Raw genomic sequence first — 20615 nt, 5'->3', positions numbered from 1 at the left:
CTGTGAGATTAACCAGCCACCTTCTGCTTGAATTTATGTCCTGCTTCAAAACATTAAACCCATACCTAGAACTATTATCAGGTGGAGAACCCATGGCTATACAAACCACAGGCCCCAGGGAGAGTCTACTAGCATTATGCTGCCAAGTGGATATAGAAATTAAACTTACTTCTAATGACTTGTTGTTAAATTTATAAATTAATGAATCTCTTAACCCTCATCCAAAAAGCTTCTATTTGTGGTAGATGGTGATTAATACAGAAACCACATATAAAAATGTCAGAGGCTGCAAAATACTCATCCTTGAATATACCATATATTCCATACACCTCCTTCCAAGACTCAAGAATCATGATAGAAGTGGGGGGGGGTGACCACAAGGAAAGTGTCTTTGGGACACCATGTGGGCAGCTGCACTTATGAACTAACAGCACCCACACAAGACTGTGCAAGCCCAAGTCAGACCAAATCCCCAGCATGGAGAGAGAAGTTGGCAGAGGGTCCCACCCCTAGCCATAGAGTTATAAGATGCTGGGAGGGGGACTGTTTCTTTGGGTGTAGCTCCCAGAAAGTCTGCCACACTCCAGTGGATGACTACACATTCAATAATATTTGGGTAGCACAGTGTATTTGATGCTTTTTTTTTTAAGAACAACTAAAGAGTACAATAAATGGTTGTGAAAGCTCAGGTAAAGATAATTCCTTGGGGGTCTAGAAAATATACTGAGAAACTGGACTTTGGTGGTTGGGGTAAGAGATGGCTATGGACCTGCCATCAGTAAAGGCTATTATTCAAAATAAAGATGCATTAATTCCTAAGTACTAGAAGAAAGTATTATACTGCACAGCTATCAAGAGGATTTGAGAACAGACAAGTCAAAATAATGAAACTTTTCTTGCTTCTCTATACTTATTGACAACAGAGAAGTAGTCAGCCTTATTTGGTTGGCTTTGCGAGGAGACTCTCTAATCCTTTTCCCTAGCTCTCTACAAATTATCCTCGCATGCAGAAGCTGGGATTACACTTTTCTCAGAATAAAAAAAAAATCTTCAAAAATGATAGCCAATATTAACCTGAACCCATCAAAAATAACTCTTAATGTATGGTTTTCCAATTTAGCATAACTTAAAGCTCTTGTGTGCCTCCAGATAACCTCAGTGCACACAAGGCTTTGAGATGATGTTTCTAATAGAGATTGAAAAGAATTTCTTTTATACCGTGATGTAAATATAAGAGGCCTTATAATGTACACCCTCTGGTTTTGTCTACACAGCTGCTCCAAGCTATTTATGGGCCTCGCTTTCAGTTCTTCTTCCTTTTCTATTGAACATAGTGAATACATGGTTAAAGGGAGGAGAAATACTCAAAGTTGTGTGGGTAGATCAAATATTGTGTGGATAGATCTGAAAGGGGTTGGGTGAGGGGCAATGAATACGATCAAAACACATTGCACATAATTCTCAAATAACAAATAACTTTTTCAAATCTGGCAATAAATACTATGAAGCTTAAGGATATTCTAAAGTTTTGGGTTTTGGTGTTTTGTTTTTGTTCTGCAGGACTGGCTGTCCTGGAACTCACTATGATAAATTTTCTAACAAGGTAAAAATGTTTTAAACATTAAGTATTTAGATATCTATCGGTTAGAATCTATTAATTCTATCAAATAATCTAAAATACACTTCCTGAGCCTTGTGCCAAACTACTAAACAAAAGAAAATAATCTTATGTGGCATTTAAAATTAAATGTTTTCATACCAATGGCTGGTTCTTTTCACTTTCATCAGACACATTTTCTTCTACTGACATCAATTCTAACTCTGTTGCTGTTGGAAAATGCATTTTTTTTAATTTTGTAGAATTCATATAGAGCAATAGTCTGTATAATAATATGAGTGTTTAAGTTAGCTAAAATAACATTATATTGTTACTTTCTGATTAAGAAAGTATGTAACTTTCAACTAGGTATATAAGGAGCTGGACCTTTCTAGCTATTTAAACTGTCATTGTTTACTCAAATATAAGCAAAAGAAGGCACCATGTTCAACACATAAGAACATCCTAATGATTTGCACATAAATTCACCTACTCAATCGATATGAATAAAGCATCCAGAAACAAATTTCCAAGTACCTTAGCAACAAATAAATCCATTATGTGTATTAAGTTTTATCTTATAATGTTACATTTTAAACAATCTAGGAATCATTTTGATCACAAAGTAACAGCTAAGCCATACATGTTCATCTGTGAGTACATAGTTCCTGACACATGAAATTGTTTGCACCTACCATCAGACAACTTTTTCTTCCAAGACTCAAACTAATGCCTGAAGTCTTTCCTGGTCATACTTTTTCTTTGTCTACTTCAATACTCCAGTGACTTTTTACTGTAACTATATATTACTTCTGCCCGTGTCCCTCTCTTTTACTCCTGGGCTAGAGAAATAGATCTTTCACACCATCCCTGCATTGCATAGCCACTTTCCTTGATTTTATGTAATAATTATTTTTGCGCCCTGATAGAAAATGGCACAAAGTTTTACAGAATTAAAATGAAATATTAGTGATGGGTTTTCTAGAGTTGATGGGTGATTTTAAAATTAAGAGGTAAGGTTGGCAGATACAGAACTTTCTAGGGGAAAAAATGATGGAAGAGAAAGTAAGTGAAGCCAGAATACTTTTATAAGTGTCTTTGGCTTTGAAACTTAAAGTCAACTGTGTAACAGTAAAGTTGTAATAACTGATTTGTGGTTACAGAGAGAATATATTACTGATTAACAGTACTGATTCAACTGATAGGAAAACACACATACACACACAGTCCAGATAGCAAGCTGACTGGATGTCCGAGTGGAAACAAAATTGCTTTTCCTGAGCTTTGGGAAACAATCTGCTGCTTTGTGCACACAGTGGTCCAAAACTTCCTAAGCAAAATGAATGTCTAGTCTGGTTCTCTCAGGTGTCTGAGTTTACAGTGTCTAGCACAGTACCCAGTTCTCCAAACAGCATTTTTTTAACTGTAGAAAAAAATCTCATGTGTATCATAATTACCCTCTCTAAATCCTTATGACAGAGATCCCACCATGGAAGTAAGAGACATTGAAACGCAAAAGCGGAAACAACTTGTCCAACTTATCATGTAATACATATTTTACAGATCTTGCACGTACTAATTCTCTTTTTAAAAGCATAGGTGGTACTTATATCATTTACATCAAATCATACCATCAACTTGGGGGATGGGGGACAGGATTATGATGGTGAGGTCCACAAACTTCTCAAACACTGTATTTTGATCTCGAATGATTCACTTCACACGTGTACCTGATACGGATGTCAGCAGCTCTATCCTTTCTACTGCTTCGTTTGTAACAGAGTCTCTGACTTCAGTGGCAGACTAAATAGATTTTAAAAGCAAAATATTTAAATGTTTTATATATCTATATAGTGTAATGCATATTTAATAATTCACGATGAAATAAAAAGCTTATTACCTTTGAAGATGGATCTTTCTCAACCCATGCTAAAAAGCAAAGGGAAACATGATCACTTCTCTGTCAATACAACACCAGTCATATGCTCCTAAAGAATTAGGATGGAATTATTCTCATTCTTAGATTTCCAATTGTTACTCTGTAGTTTGAATGTCTGGAAGATTTTTACAGGTCTGGACAGCAACACAACTGAAAAATACACCCATGACATTGTAGACATGGCTCAGTGTTTAAAAGCACTTCTTAGTCTCCAGAGGACCCATGAGCAGTTCTCATCACCCACATTGGGTGGCTCACAACTGCCTATAACTCCAGCTCTAGGGGATCCAGTGCCATCTTCTGACCCTTGCTGGCATGGCAGACATTCAAACAAATTTTAAAATAAATGAGATATACTCAGGGGAGGAAATCTGTGCAAAATTAATAAAAATACAGGTTTTGTTATGACACAAATGAACCTATAATGTTTATCACTTCCCAGATTAGAATTGTGTGGTGGTGCTTGTTACTGTTTGAAAAATAGCTAATGTCCATTAAATCAGGCAAATGTTGCGTGTGTTATCTCCTGTGTAGCATCTAGACTTATATATGTATAAATTGCATAAAAGGAGAGGTGGTATTGTTCTCAGAGAGGAGCGACAGACAAAGGGTAAGGCAAGACAAGTGAGGAACAAATGTGAACAAAGTAAAAATGCATGGTGAAATGTCATGATTAAATGAAGTATTGTATCTCTCGAAATGAGAATAATTTTAAGGGTTGGAGAGATGGCCCCATGGTTAAGAGCACTGGTTAAGGGGACCTGAGTTCAATTCCCAGCACCTACACAGTATCTCACAACCATCTGAAACTCCAATTCCAGGGTATCAACACCCTCTTCTGGCCTCCACTGGTACTTTCATTCACACAGATAAATACTATACCAAATCTTTAGAAATAAATGAATAAAGCTTCCAGAAGCAAATTTCCAAGTACCCTAGCAACAAATAAGTGCATAATGTGTATTAAGCTTTATAGTGTTACATTTTAAACAGTCTGCTAATCATTTTGATCACAAAGTAACAGCTAAGCCATACATGTTCATCTGTGATCACAGTTCCTGACATATGAGATTGTTTTCACCTACCATCAAACAAATTTCTTCTTCCAAGACTCAAAACTAATGCCTGAAGTCTTTCCTGGTTATACTTTTTTTTTGTCTACTTCAATAATTCAGTGATTTTTCACTGTAACTATAAATTACTTCCTCCCATCTCCCTCCCATTCACCCCCACACTAGAGCACTTACAAAAAATGGAAACTTAGTTATTCCGATATAACGAACCAAACAAGCCAAAGATGGCACTTTGGTTTTTAATCCTGGAGAAGACAAAAGGCTTTTCGGGTAGGACAAAACCAATTCCTCAGAGTATATTATTTTTCCTCTTTTTATTTATTAAAATATTTTCATACAATAAAATAAGTAAAAAATTAATTTTTAAATAACATCCTTCTATATTCAATTATTGTGCATTAATATTGATAACTTATCTAATCAACATACATCTTCAGAGTCTGGTGATTATGGAGAGGTGAATGAATGAGTGCAGTTTACTAAATTTCAGCATTCCTTCAACCCATCACTTTTGCCAGGAGCAGCAATGACCTCATCTTTGGTTTGAATACACATATATTGAAGTCATCTGAACTAAGTTCATTTACATTCCCTAATTAATTCAGATTCTCCCAGAATTATTCTTGTTCTTACAGAAAAAAAAAAAAAACCCTCTTCCTTTTTTCTTTTCCTTTCCTATTTGTTCATTTGCTTGAGAAGGGTTCTCCTGTATCCCAAGCTGGCCTTCCTCACTGTATAGCAGCTAATGACCTTGATCTTCTGATTCTCCTACCTCCACCTATGTGCCTGTGAGGTGCTGGGATCACACAGCTCACTGCGTACCAGGCAAGATCTCTGCTGACTGAGCTGCATCCCCAGTCCTCCCTCTTCTTTACAGTGGTCTCCACAGCTCAGATCTTCATCTTCCCTACTTTTCGTGTCTTTTTTGGTTATGTTATACATTTACATTTCAAATGTTGTCCACCTTCCCAGTCTTCCCTCCTCAAACCCCCATCCCATTCTCCTCCCCTATGCCTCTAAGACAGTGCTCCTTCACCACCCACCCACTCCTGCCTCACCCCTCTAGCATCCCCCTACACTGGGCATCAAGCCTCCACAGGACCAAGGTCCTCCCTCCCATTGATGCGAGATAAGGCCATTCTCTGCTACATGTGTAGCTGGAGCCATGGACCCATCCTGGGAGCTCTGGGTGGGGGTCCAGTTCTTTCGGTGGATCATTCTTATCATGAATTTCCTACTTAACAATCTCATTTGAGGATTATGATTTCTGTCTTTCCTATCTTAGTTTCTCCCGTGTTTTCTATGAACATTATTTGAAACAAAAGCAAGTTCATTTTCTGTCTTCATTCTATTACAACGCTGTTGATTACCCAATAGCATTTTTTGCTAAAATGTGGTGTGATACCTCTACTGAGCAGGTGGCTGATTCATGGTGACTGAGGACTTACCACAAATGCAGAGACCCTGACGCCCTGAACCACCTTGCCTATACTTCATAAACAGGTTTGCTTCTGGTATCAATCAACCTAATTAAAGGTCTATGTTCTTAAACAACACCATATAATACAAATAAAAAATATACTATGTATACATTTATATTTTCTGGAAAATACATTACAAGCTAACAAAAATAGGTGAAAGTCATTTTAGTACGGTTCTTTTTTATTTACTAATATAGCTAATGTGTTATATGAAATTGGTACAAAAATTAATTGGGGGATGTTTTACCCTCTTCATTTTGTTTTTATCACTTAGTCTTCAATTGATGTAATGGAGGTAACTCCATCTATTTGAACCAGTTCATGTTGCACAGATGAGTTACTGACTATTCCAAAAGTATTGTGTATTGCCATTACATCATCTCTTGTAATGTATGGAATTTTTCTAACAGTTAAACCTGCCTATGACACATCCTAGTAGTCAGCAATCTCCAAAATAATGTATTTCCTTTGTGGAAGCAAAATTAATTTCAAGGACCTAGTTTCTAAAGTTTCTGAGTTTTGTGCAGCCAATTTTATTAAAGGACTACCAAAAACTACTTAATTTTATTGTTGTCTCTTATGAAGAGAATATTCTTTGTAAAATTTCTGATAACTTTTGAATGCTAAGAGCATCTTCAGCTATGGTGTTGGTGGTGGAAATACACACCCAAAGATCTGAAACCCCACTCCATCCCCAAAATGTTGCCATAATTTAACTAGATCTCTCCAGGCTTCCGGTCATGTGGGTCGCTGTGGCATTTCCTTTCTCAGCTATTCTAAGTAGGTGGGATAAAGAATGCTTTATTGACTTCAAAACATCTTAAATATCAAAGAGACAGGTGACACGGCTGCGACAAACACTGTATTTTAGAAAGAACTGCTAATTAAATCTTCTTATATACCTTAAGGGTGTGTTTGCCTCAGAATAAAAAAAAAAAAGGTGTTGTATTGGAAAAGAGGTTTTTCTCTTCTTTCAATAAAAAGGAAAAAGCTTCGGATCCATTCAAAGCTAATAAAAACTACATTTGACCAGTGAAGACCTCCTGAATCTTGCTTACAGACTTAAAAAAGAGGCCCAGGAAAAACACCAAAACAGATGTTGTAAGTGCTGAACCCTCCACCTGTGAACAGCTCAGGAAGCTGGCTGAGACATGAATGTCACTGCATAGCCAATAAATCTTTTTGGCCTCCTGGTCCCTATGACTTATTACTATGTGTCATCCTCTCATATGGCACAGATGGAGATTTATATTATAGTTTGGTTATGCAGTCCTAATGGATTTAAAAATTGACAGATACCTTTTTACCTGCTCAAACATAGAGCAGAGAATCATCACTACCTGATTTGTACACACCACAGATTCCATACATGTCCTAATGCAGAAATGTACCTACAATGTTACCTTTAAAAGTTTGTGTATTTTTGGAGCAAAAGGACCAAACACAACACCTGGCTGACAGCTTCAGGACAAGCTTGACCAGGTTATGGCTTTCACCATGGACAGTCTCAAATCCCTCCAGCAACAGATGACCTCCCTAGCGGGGGTTGTTTTACAAAATTTGAAGAGCTCTGGACTTAATGACTGCTCTACAGGAAGAGGCTTGCACTGTTGTTGGGAAAGAAATGTTGCTTCTATGTCAATGAATCTGGACTGGAACAAGACATACAAATCCCCAAAGGTCTCCGGTGAGATCTCCGGTCAAGCCATGTACCCAACACCTCTACCCCATGTTACTCAAAGCCTCTGGTAGTTTGGTTCCTTCTTCTTGGCCCTGTACTGGCCACTGAGGCCCTACTCCTCCTGGAATCCTGCCTCATCCAAATTCTAAAGCACCAGATAAATAGCCTTACAAAAACCACTGCCAATCAGGTTCTGGTTCAATACCAAACTGTTCCCCCAACATAGAGTTTGGTGACTGTGATGACATACCCCCAACCCTTTATAAAACAAAAGCGGAGAGATGTGGGGCCAGAAGGCTATTTGATCCACGGAGTCGGTCTGGAGCAAGAGTGAGGTTGAAACAAGTCCGAACTCCGAAAATCTCATCCCGGTATCAGCAGGAATAATAATACTTTCTCCCTGCTCTTGGCCTGCAAATTCCAGCACACACAACATTGTGACCTCCATATCTGCCACACTTTGGGTAGTCATGTAACCTGGTGGCTAGGTTACAGGTTAAACTTCCGCTTTATGCAAATGAAGCATTTCCCCATCACCTCATCCCCAGGCAATGATGTACAATCTACCCAGAAAACCTCTACTCATTCCCCAAAGTTTATTTACCCTTATTCCCCTCCGATAGAGCGAGATGTTTCTCCTGCATGCACACTGACAGAGACCCTGTCTAACCCATCCACCCCGGCTAAGCCTTACTCCCTCCAGTCCAGCCTAGTGCACAATGGTCTTGGACACGCTCAGTAAAGAAGCAGACCAGGAGGGACATATACCTTCCACAGTTCTTTTTCCTCTGTTTCCAAATATTTTGTCTACAGCTGTTGGAGAATTGTCAGCACAGTTAGGAGGCTTGCTCTCTGAGTTGCTCTGTTAAAATTGAGATTAAAAATTAGTTGCATACGTTTCCCTTAATCACTTTAAGACACGTCAATTGTTTATTTTTAAAGCGGACCAAACCTCTCTGGAGCAAACCTATCCTTGCAGTTTTGTGCGGCAACTTTTACATGGGTACTAATTCTGTGAACCTGCTGTGAAAATTAACAGGAAAATATTCATCTATCTAACTCTTAGATTGCACACCCAAAAGAAAGGGGCATTTTTAAACTCTGCATATGCAAACACAGTCTTATAAATGTGGTTGGTAAACCAAAGCAGTGGACATTTAAACATTTCAGATGCTGAAATTATTTCAGTGCTAAGGTACTCGGCTTGGGGCCTGCGGGATGAGGAGAGCCACTTGGGAGGAAGAACCCATACACACAGGAAAGGGAGCGATGACTGCGGAAAGCTGACCTCTGACCTCCACATGCTCGTTGCAATGCATGCATATCTGTGCACGTGCACATGTGTTCACACACTCACACACACATACATACACACATATACACACACATGCACATACATCTCAGACAGAGTAATAAATAAAATTAGAGGGTATTTGGCTTGAAAAGCTAAAATTTTTGTATAGTAATTTGTATATAAATGAAGTATTTTAGAAACTAGGTCATTTCAGCAGAGGCCTCCTAAACAATTTTGCTAATATAAAGTACCCACAGTGGCTTAGATGTGTTTACTATTTGTTTTTCTATTGTAATACAATAGAAATAGGCCCCTCATCTGCAAGAGGCAATGTCTATATAGCACATAATGGATACTTAGTAACAAAGATGTGTTAAATATGTCAAATATATTCAACATATCAAAGATGTGTTGAATATGTCAAATATAGTGTCAAATATCTAAAAATTCATCAGAAAGATTTGAATATGTCAAATATAGTGTCAAAATATCTAAAATTCATCAGTAAAGGTGCCAAACTGATGTCTTCCTATAGGATATATAAATAAATAGGTTGTAAAAGTTTGGCATAGTCCAAGTTAAAAATATATAAATATATCTGCTTCTTGTAAGCTTTTTAATATATTCTTGATGCTACTATTGAAAGGGTTAAAAATTTTTAAACCTTCCACAGATGGAGTCAAGAGTGCAGATCAGCTTGTTCTGCGTTCTGGGTCCTAGGAAACTAGCTATCCACAAGACAAAATAGATGATAGATTGAATAGAGTTCAGAGCTAGGAGTTCAAGATAGCGTGACCAAGTGCTATGGGTACCAGGAACTAAAAACTGACCATAAGACAGATTGAATAGGGTTTGAGCTGAGAGTTCAAGTTAGCGTTCTTGTGCACCCTGGATACCAGGAGAGTTTGAGTTGGGAGTTCTCAGTGTGCCCATGCATCCTGGATACCAGGAACAAAACGAACCACAAGACAAATTGAATAGTGTTTGATATTTCCCCCTCGTTTCCCTGGGTTGCAGTTCTTACTATAAAAACTCTATCTTTTCCCTAAGTGGGGGTCGTACTTCACTGCTTGCCTCTGCGTAGGACGGGCTGGAAGTGCGACCTCAACACGTTGATTGAAATATACCTTTTGCTGTTACATCAAATTCGGTGTCTTTGCAGTTATTGGGGTGGCGGTGAATTCCCAAGAGCAGAGAGGGAGTTCCTCCCTACCTGTCAGGCTTTACACTATCATTTTACTGTCCACGGGTTCAAGAAAGTATCTTCAACACTTAAGTCTCAAAATGAAAACAGGATTGGTTTTCTTGTGTGGTAACATCATCATTTACATTTTATGAAAGGTTTTACTCATTCCCAACATTTATTCATGAGCTACATGGAAATGTTACATATGTCATATCACCTTAAAGTCACAGTAACATTGTTAACACTGACATCTTCCTTTTTAGTTTTGCAAAGATACTGAATGACAGAACTAGTAGGATTCTGATAGGTCCTCTGCCTTTAACTACTGTGCTCACAGCACTGACCTACTGTGTTCACAGTACTGCCCTACTGTGCTCACAGCACTGCCCTACTGTGCTCACAGTGCTGACCCACTGTGCTCACAACACCGCCCTACTGTGCTCACAGCACTGTGCAACTCTCCTTGCATTTAGCACAGGCCCTTTCCGTCTCTTTCCTCGGTGTCATCTTTGTGTTTTCATTATTTATAGTTATTACTGCAAGAATGTATACCATAAATGTACTCAATGCACTTAACTCTTCAGTTAATTTATCCTTAGTGGAGCATCAGAAACCAAACTAAGTTTCTAGTCTCTAATTTTGCATTTATTCTTTCCTTGAAACTTTCCTTCCTGAAAGCCGATACCTGGCCTTCCAGATTGAGGATGATTTCACAAATTATCTTTCTCTTCTTCCTCAGATATTTTACAAATACGCAGCTTTCATTTTATGGTTCAACATACACAAATCAATAAGTGAAATAAACCAGATAAACAGACTTAAAAAAACAAAAACAGGACCCTGCGCCCCACCCCATACCTCTGCATGCCTCTCAGGTGTCAAAAAAAAAAAAAAAAAAAAAAAAAAAAAAACATGAGAAACATGAAAAACTTAAAGACAAACTTAAATTGCTAGATTCCCTACGCTGTTGAATGGAAAGGCACCATGGAAATTGGTTACTATAATAACAAATTAAATCTATTAGATATTTATTTGGATATTATAAAAATCATGTTAATACGACTTTTAAAATCACAGCAAATTACATTTATCCAAATAATCACTGACCAAATTTCAAATTTCTTCTATTATTATTATTCTAATGCAATTTCTCTTGGGCTCTGTAGTTTTATACCATTAGACTGCAAAGTAGTTACCAGTCCTTCTGATTACTTACCAATTTGACAAGTGTTTTCAGCCTGCTCGTAATCCTGTTTCTGCCAACTAACTTTCCATGTACTGGCATGGCAGCCACACCACTAGTGAACACTCACAATAAACCAAAAACAAACTTAGGCCAAGAAAGGTTAACTCCGCAGAGGAGCAATTTACCCTGGTATCACAACTGTTCTCGTCTCCCTTCGTTGCGAGCATGGGAGTCTCGGGGCTAGGACAGCTGGAGATCCTGCAGAGCAAAGTATGAAGTAAGGACAGGTGAGCATAATTCTGTACTAGTTCAGCTGCTTGCATATGAAACGACGCTTCTTGATCAGAGTAAATATGACTTGACCTCAACTGAACAATGGCTCTCAACTCAAAACATCAAGGACAGTCTCCTGAAGCGTTTTTAAATCTGTACAAAAGTCAAACTAAACATTAATTCTATGTGTGGATAAGCAGAATGTTCTTCCCCCAAAAGACTGGATACTTTAAATTTTTAAATTGCAATTATTTTCCAGTCGTCTTGCATTTTTCATGTTTACATAAACAATCAAACACTTAAGAACTTTCAAAAGTGCCCAGACACTCGAGGGGAAAGACTTCTGCAAAACCAGTCTCCTGTTATTGGCGCTCTTCCTCCGGGTCCTCTAGAACTACTTCTTTCCGGTGACTTCCACTTCTACTTCCACAGGACTCAAGGACAATATCCAAAATTAAGATCTCCAGCCCAGGAAAATCCTAAGTAAAGATGTGTTCAAAATATCAAGATAAGCAGAGCTTCAACTATCCACACAGCCATTTTACTGACTGCCCAACAGAGCCTTGGTGACTTCAGTGCCAGGAGATCCTAAAATGGTCCTGCCCACCATCCAGGTTCAGCAAAGCTGGAGGGAGAAACCCGCCTCAGCCACAGGTACACCTTGTTCCTCAATTTCTAAAACCCTGGTGCTTGGTGGGCTTTAAGGCATCTTGTAAGTTGAGGTGATGTAAATAGTTATCTAAGTTTAGCTGCTACAGAGACTGACCCCAATGGCTCAAATGACCCTACGGACATTCAACAGAAATGCTGGTGTCTTTCCGTCCCTGCAAGCAAACAAACAAGCAGCACCTTTATCGAAACTGCCATGGGTGTTTCACGTTTATGTGCAGGCACGTTTTAATGGGCCTGCATATAAACGTTCAGTATCTTGGGTCCTTAATCCCTGTCTTCTTCTTACTAAATTTGTTAAATATGCCTGCCTGCATTCCAGTCTTTTCTCTAAGACCTCTTTTCTATTGAAACCAGTCTCCTTCTTTTTATCCATGCCGTCTGTTTGTTAACAGCCTTCTATCACCATCATCATCATCACCACCATCATCATCATCATCCACTTTACATCCTGATCGCAGCCCCCATCCCCTCCCAGTCCTACCCTCTGTTAACGCCATTCTTGTCTTCCGCTATCTTAATTTTATTCTTATCCTGTGTCAGTGCAATTACTGGGCTCTCTTCCCAGTTACTTTATTAAAATATCCATCTACGGAATCAAGCATAAAAACGACAATTGGCCTGAATACTAAGGCCCATGAGTCTAATGTCATCTGTGCCATTTTTTTGTCCATCCAGAGAATTCACATTAACATCTTTTGAGTTTTCAGTTCTCCATCTGGATGAAGCACAAGGGTATATTTTGATTAGTTCTTTGATTCCTTCAAATTCTAAAAATTCTTAGTGCTTTTTAATCTTTTCTGCAGGAAAACAGAATATTTAGCTGGCAGCAGTTTTACAAACAGGACAAACAAGAGGGGAACCAGAAAAGCTGATTTACAGAGAAAAAAAATTATTATCACCAAAAAAATAAATAAATAAAGCCAAGAGTAGATAAAATAAAGTGTCATTTGCCCAAGTGTGCATAGAAACTTAAAGGAAAAACAAAACGAAAAATTAGTCATCAAAAAAAAATTTCCAAATATCCTCTTCAAAGGTATTAAATACAATAGAGATCATATGCTCCGCACACAAATATGCTTCATTTCCAGAAAAGAAAATCCTCTCTTGAAGTTGTTCCTGTGGCCCTAAGTCCACATACGTAAGGGACACAGACAACTGTTGGTACTCAAGACACGTTTACTGACTAACATTGCAATCATCAAAATTCTCGGATAAATGTGTGTGGTATAGCTGCACTTCCCAAGAAAATCCCAAAGGAGCTCATCTATAAATTCGGCTTCCGAGGTTGATCTGACATAGACCTTATCTAGCTCTCGGGGGCTACACGGGTCCTCATCAACCTGTGGATAATCGAGAGAATAAATGGGGGAGCCAGCAAGATGGCAGTCAAAGTATAAATGGGCGGCTCTCGGTTGCAGCTGCCTAGTTGGTGAGAAAGGAACAGTAATGATAGCAACAGTATTTGAACTGTAAAACGTGGTGCCTCCCACAGAGGAACGCTGACCAGATGCGTCTTTCTCCTCTGTCCACTCAATACTTAGATGACAAACAGATTTTATCAGCATGTAAGACTTACTTGGCTAGTGAATCATTTCCAGCATCTATTTGTTCTGCTAAAGAAAGACATAAAAAAAAATGCATTTTAAACAAATGAAAGAAAAGTATCAAATATTCAAAATCAGGAGCTCTCCTGGAAGGATGTTCATTGGGAAACGCACGTGGGAATCCCCCACAGTAGATATGGCTTATACTGCTGGTGGAGCAATGAATGCATTAAGATTCCTTCTCTTGCTTGTATTAGTGGGACACAAGGAGAAAAAAAAAACTTACGATGTTTATGAAACGTAACTGTTGTGTGTGCGGTGACCATAATCCCAGTGGACTAGTATCAGACTAACTTAAAATGGTGTCATATTCTAAAATAAGGACATCAAGAAAACCACCTGACATATCCGGACTAACAGCATAGGGAATTAAGGGGATATAGTCTACGGCTATGCCACTCTGAACACTCTTCATCAGATCCAATAAGAGAATGAGTGTGCTATAACAGAAGAGCGGTTCTTCAAGTAATCAGTTTTCCAGGTTAGGATGCATATACTATCCCAAAGACACTTACCTGTAGACACTGCACCCTGTAGGGGAAAGGATTCAAAACACAAAAGCAGACCAAGAAGAAGGGCCTTGCAAACACTTCCCAGGAGCTAATCAAGAGCCTCAAGAGTCAGCAGTGAGATGCTTGTACTAGCTGTGACGGTTTGTATATGCTCAGCCCAGGGAGTGGCACATTAGAGGGTGTGGCCCTATTGGAGTAGGTGTGTCACTGTGGGTGTGGACTTAAAGATCCTCATCCTAGCTGCCTGGACGTCAGTATTCTGCCGGCAGCCTTTAGATGTAGAACTAAATTCTGTAAATTTATGTAGAAGATGTAGAACTCTCAGCTCCTCCTGCACCATGCCTGCCTGAATGTTGCTATGTTCCTGCCCTGATGATAATGGACTGAACCTCTGAACCTGTAAGCCAGCCCCAATTTAAATGTTGTATTTTATAAGGCTTGCCTTGTTCATAGTGCCCATTTACAACAGCAAAACCCTAACTAAGACACTAACCAATAGGCTTTCTCAGTAAAGGCTTTCTTGTTCTTCTTATCTGTGGAAAAAAGTTCAAATCCATCTAACATTCTTTCTCCAGTGGAAAAATTATTAGAGCACTTCCTTGAGAATTTATCTATTCTGAACTGCACCTAACACAGAAACACTTAAAGGAGCCGGGGCAGCCGTATGTAACCTGGGAAGACATGCTCTTTTTAAAAGTACAGCTTCGTGAAGTTGTTAAGAGCCTACTAGACATGAATAGAACATGATGGTCCAATCACTGCCACCAGTACAAGCATGACATCATTTCTCTCAAACTCTCTTATTAGGGAGCAGACTGCTATAAGGACAGAGCTTGGGGCATGGGGAGATGGGGGAGATGGCTTTAGTGGTTAAAAGCACTCACAGCTTTTGCAGAGGATCAAGTCCCAACATTCACATGGGTGCTCTCAACTGTCTGTAACTCCATTCCAGGAGATCTGACGCCCTCTTCTGGCCTTCACCAGCACTTCACACATGGTGCATGTACATACAGGCAAAATGCTCATGCACATAAATAAAGTCACTTTTATAAAAGCTTTTGGAGGGCAGTGAGATGGCCCATGAGGCAATGTCACTTAGCATGCAGGCCTGGCCACTCAGGTCAACAGAACCCATGTAAGGGAAGGAGAGAACTAACATCACAAAGTAGTCCTTTAAACTGCATGTGCATGTCCACAACATGTTCTCACAAACACAACAATATATTGGTTTAATTTTTAAAATAAATAAATATATATTTATATATATATATGGCTTTTCACATGTAGAATACTTTTTATAGCTTCTAGTGGTAAGCAAAAACAATAGGAATAAAAAGCTGGAGATAAAGAGAATTATGCAGCACTTACCCAAAATGCAGGAGGTCTTGGGTTCAACTTCTACTTCTATAAAAACAAAAGTTTTGACTGGTTTTGTTTTCTCTCTCCTCTTTCTGTTCTGTGGGTATGTCTCTGTCCCTCTGTGTCTCTGCCTCTGTCTCTCTGTATGCACGTGTTCATGGGGGTAGGGTTATCCATGTGCACATGTGCGCATGCATGTGAAGTCCAGATGTCAATATTAAAGGTCTTCCTCAGTGACTCTCCACATGATTTTTTTTTTTAAAGATCACACATCCTATTGTCAAGTTCATTTAATTTGTGTCTGAGGTCATTCTGACCTGTAGACTATTCAGAAAGAACTCAAGAAAATATGAAGGTAATTTTCAGTCTTTTTGAGTGAAAACTTTCTTAGTTTGACATTTTTGTGTATGTTAGGTCTGCAAAGAGCAGCTCATTATAAGTCTTACCTGGCCCGTTGCCTTTTTTATTAATATACAGATTTTCTTCAAAATCCAGAAGTGTCTGTCTACTGTCATGTGAAAGATAATAAACACAATTACGACTTTAATACTGATTTAAAAAAAAAAATTTTAGTACATTTAGTCCTTAAGATACTACAGGGGCTGGGGGTGGGGGTGTAGCTCCATTAGCAGAGTGTTTGTCTAGCACAAAGCAAGCCTTGGTTCTGTCTCTAACGTCACATATAGCTAGGCACAGCAGTGACACACGCCTGTAATCACAGCGTTTGGGAGGTGGGGCCAGAAAGACCAGCAGGCCCAAGGTCATCCCTATACACACAGTGAACTCAAGGCCACATGGCACATGAGACCCTGTCTCTCAATAAAGACTATCACTGGAAATAGTAGAGGAGCCACTAGAAGTTTTTACCTCATGTTTGAAATTTATGAGCTCTGAGTCTTCTAATGAAGCCTATAATGAGAGATGAAAAAAGACTAAAGCAAAGGGGGTGTGAAATGAGAGAAATAAAGCTTAGGGGATAGACGAGATTTGCTTGACAAGCAGTGATGTTCCCTGACGTCAGAGGATATCCTTCCTCCGAAACTAAGAGCTATTGTGCAAGCTCTTTCCCATAGATATTGTTGTTCATAAATAAATAAATAAGGATTTCACTGCTTGCATTCTGTACGTTTCTTTTAAGATTTTATACGACAGTATTAAGACATGTGCAAGGAGATGCCAAAGCCAACAAGTATTTCCTGGTGCTGAGTTCTTTTTCAACCCCAAATAAAGGCTAATGCGTATTTCTTTGCACTGTCTAAAATTCAAATATTACAGCTGTTTAAAAAATGTTGTTAAGTCCTTGCTTTTTGGTTATGAGCTATTCTGTTTTGTGGCTTATAATTCAGAGAAAACTCATTGTTTAACCGTTTGAAGCTAAGTGCTTTATCAATATATTACCTGCTTCATTAATGACTGTTCACTATTACTAAAATAATCAGTCGCACTGAGGGCAGAGCGAAATTCATCCGACACCTGGCTTTGCTCTCATCTCTGTCCTCCCCTGCCTATTTTAAATCATCATACTTGTCTCCAAATGACTCTATTTTCTTTTCTGTTTTTGTTTTGTTTTGGTTCATTAGTTTTTTGAGACAGAGTTTCTCTGTGAAACAGCCTTGGCTAGCCTAGAACTTTCTTTGTAGACCAGGCTGGCCTCAAACTCACAGAGATCCGACTGCCTCTACCTCCCAAGTGCTGCGACTAAAGGTGTGCACCACCACACCCAGCTACCTGATGTGATTTTGCTCCCTTATGTCCTACAGTTCTTTGAATCCAGAGACGTGCTTAGCATGCTTCTTTGTGGGGAAGAAGTAAAAAGTCTCCATAAACCTGAGACCAGAACTGAAATAACTTGGGAAATTTTTACTACTATAGACAGAGAGACAGAAAGAGACAGAAACAGAGAGAGAGAAAATTTTACTACTACAGACTGAGGGAGAGAGAGAGGGAGAGAGAGAGAGAGAGAGAGAGAGAGAGAGAGAGAGAGAGAGCCTATCCATGGAAAAGTCAACAGCAGCCCTGCACAGGTTAATATGGTACATCCCAGCATCTAGGAAAAGATACACAAAGGGTACGATCAGCCTGTGGCACAGACCTAGTATTAATCAACAGAGGAACTTCGTGGGTTTTCTGTAACACGATTTGCACTTTTATACAGTTTATAGCTGTCAGGAAAAATTGAAAAGAAAGAAAGAAAGAAAAGAAAAAAGAAAAGAAAAGACACACAAATCTCTCAATGTGAATTGACCACAAAAGTCTAAGCTAATATGTGAGTTCTATATAAGATTCTGAATGGCTGGGAGGGACCAGATTGCTAAGTTTGTGGCAGAAGCCAGGAAGTTCAATCGCCAAAAGATAATGTGTTGCTTTAAAATAACAGCTGGATTTTACAAAAAATAAGTCCATGTGAGCTTTAAGATATTGTAACTTTCGGGGCTGAGTGTATATTATAGTAAGGACTTAGAGGTCTAGCTTAGTGTGGACATCATGCTAGCTAACATTAACTGGTACCCAATTTCGGGGCATGTTTTAATAGTGATGGAACCAACAGACATAAAGAATGACGGGCTATCATTCTGCTCCGTCTGACTTTTCTAAAGAGAATTGGCTTCCTGGGATCTAAAAATCCCCTTCAGCTGCTGGAGAATCAAGGAGTAAGATACAGAAGACAGCTCCCACAGGAAAGTGGGACTGTGTGATAAAATGAACATTTCAAAACCTGACTGGGCACTCGCCTTATTGAAAAGATCAGAAATGCAGGTAGATGCTATTTAGACCCCGTTTCTAGGGGTTATACTTAGGGATAACATGGAAAAATGCTGAGGTCACTAAGGTTAAATAGGTCTTTAGATCTCTTAGCTGGAGATTTTAGTAAAATGATGGGAGACTCGCCAGAAACACACCAGGCACCGGGTCCAATGCTCAGTATTCACCAAAACAAGCTGAGCTTAAGTATTCCATTCCCAGTGCGGTCCCTAGCTATGTTTCTAACATTCCTGACTGACTGAGTGGACTAAGTCACTGCCATTCTGAAACTGCCTGCACAGTACAACGTCGCCTCAACGGGATGATGTAATAACTGTGTTTGTTTTTGAACTTCAAGATAATTTTACTTAATATGTTCATGGAAATACTTACAAAGTACAGTGGCCTTCAATAGCATAGCGTAGTGCTGTCCATCCAAAGACATCCTTGTAGGAGAAATCAATACCGTTCTCAAGGAGTAATATAGCCAGATCTTTGGATCCACATCTTATAGCGTATATCAAGGCGTTTCTAAAACAGCAGATACATAGATTCACTCTTATAAAATGACTGAAATTAGGTAACTCTACATAGATGTGTTCAGCCAACTTAATGTCTTGTTTGGCTGTGTAGAATTGACCATTTTCTAACCAGACATAGCATCATGGGACCACAGTTGTTCCTCTTTGTAAGGCTATATCCCAAGATAAAGAAGAACACATACAGAAAATCTTTTTGCCCATTGTTTACTTTGAAGTAGAACCCCTGACTTCATGACCTTTGAAAGAAAATAGCTATGCTTACACCATGCATCTGAAGTAGTTGAAGAAGAATTCACATTACACTAACCTGTTATATACATATTATATATACATATCTTAATACGCTGAAGATTAAATGATTCAATGGATGCTTTGAAATAATTCAGTGAATGATTTGAGCAGTGGTACTATGAAAATAATAATAAAATTGGTAGTGCTTTCAGTTAATAATGTTGATAACTGTGTAGTATATACTTATATAAATGCCATGTAAAGAATCTTATAACCACTTAAAAAGAAATTTATCCTCTTTTTCAAATCAGGGGGTATATTTTGCTGTGGGCATCCTTCTGAAGATGATGTGCCTAGCTACTGGGAAGACTGAGAACTAAATCTACTCTTGAATGAATCTAAAGCCTGCTCTCTTATCATTTGCTTATGACTTATCTTCATTAAAGTTTATCCAATTAACACTATCTTATCTCCAGTCCACTGCCAAGCAAATATAAATGAATTAAAATAAATTGGAGAGGGTGAAGGGAAAAATGAACATTTAGTGATAATAAATAATAGTCACTTAAGGATAAACTGATATCAATATTCTACAAAGAAAAGCAATTTAAAGAGTCATCCCTCATATTATAATTTTCTGATCCTGGAACATAGTGTCTCCAAGTATACAAGAAGGAAATGTGTGGCTACTCTAAAATCCCTGCAATCTCTTTAGAGAGGTTTTCTTTCATAGTGAATGGTGATTAACGCAGAAACTTACAGCACAAACTAGAATGCAGGTGTTGTTCATTTAAAAATAAAAAGAGAGGACACAGATTAAAAAGATGAGGGAAAAACAGACAGGAGTTAAGGGGAACAGCCAGGGTGAGCATGATCAAAATAGATCACATGAAATTCTCAAAGAGTTACTAAAAAAATATTTTAAATAAAATAAATAAGTAAAAAAAAAAAATCTTAAAAATGAAACAAGGGAAATACCGTAAGGGGGTCAAACAGTTTTATTGTGAATCGAACAAACCGTACTAAAAGTTTACACGTTTTAAAAACAAATGAAACCCATTTAGCTCACAAACTCCTCAGTCGGTGCTGAGGCAATGTGACCATACATACATTGTGTGTGCGTGAGCGCGCGAGCGCTGTTATTGTTATTCGCATTGCTCACTTCAAACAGTTACTTGCTTCCCTAACAGACTAAATTAACACTATGTGTATGCTTTCACTGTATCCTTGTAAGTTACTCCTC

The 20615-nt window shown here is 38.6% G+C and overlaps 1 protein-coding gene across 4 annotated transcripts in view; it reads right to left on the bottom strand.

The window, feature by feature from the left end:
* LOC117721596 (uncharacterized) overlaps positions 1 to 20615 on the bottom strand; it is a 145223-nt gene that overhangs the window by 119051 nt on the left and 5557 nt on the right. For all 4 annotated transcript variants that reach the window (XR_013104353.1, XR_013104352.1, XR_013104351.1 and 1 more), the window contains exons 5-13: positions 18993 to 19130; positions 16304 to 16365; positions 15867 to 15902; positions 13959 to 13995; positions 11623 to 11695; positions 8540 to 8633; positions 3498 to 3526; positions 3328 to 3400; positions 1760 to 1827 (exon numbers count right to left, since the gene is read on the bottom strand). Coding sequence is in view for 1 of the 4 variants with exons in the window: in XM_076913975.1 (XP_076770090.1) it covers positions 1760 to 1827; positions 3328 to 3400; positions 3498 to 3526; positions 8540 to 8633; positions 11623 to 11695; positions 13959 to 13995; positions 15867 to 15902; positions 16304 to 16365; positions 18993 to 19130 (610 nt within the window). In the remaining 3 variants the exon portion in view is untranslated. The remainder of the gene's footprint in view (positions 1 to 1759; positions 1828 to 3327; positions 3401 to 3497; positions 3527 to 8539; positions 8634 to 11622; positions 11696 to 13958; positions 13996 to 15866; positions 15903 to 16303; positions 16366 to 18992; positions 19131 to 20615) is intronic.

The sequence above is a fragment of the Arvicanthis niloticus genome, chromosome 16 (assembly GCF_011762505.2).
Source record: "Arvicanthis niloticus isolate mArvNil1 chromosome 16, mArvNil1.pat.X, whole genome shotgun sequence".
Classification (NCBI taxonomy): Eukaryota; Metazoa; Chordata; class Mammalia; order Rodentia; family Muridae; genus Arvicanthis; species Arvicanthis niloticus.
The sequence above is the reverse complement of the archived record's forward strand: the minus strand, read 5'-3'. Positions and strand labels throughout refer to the sequence as shown.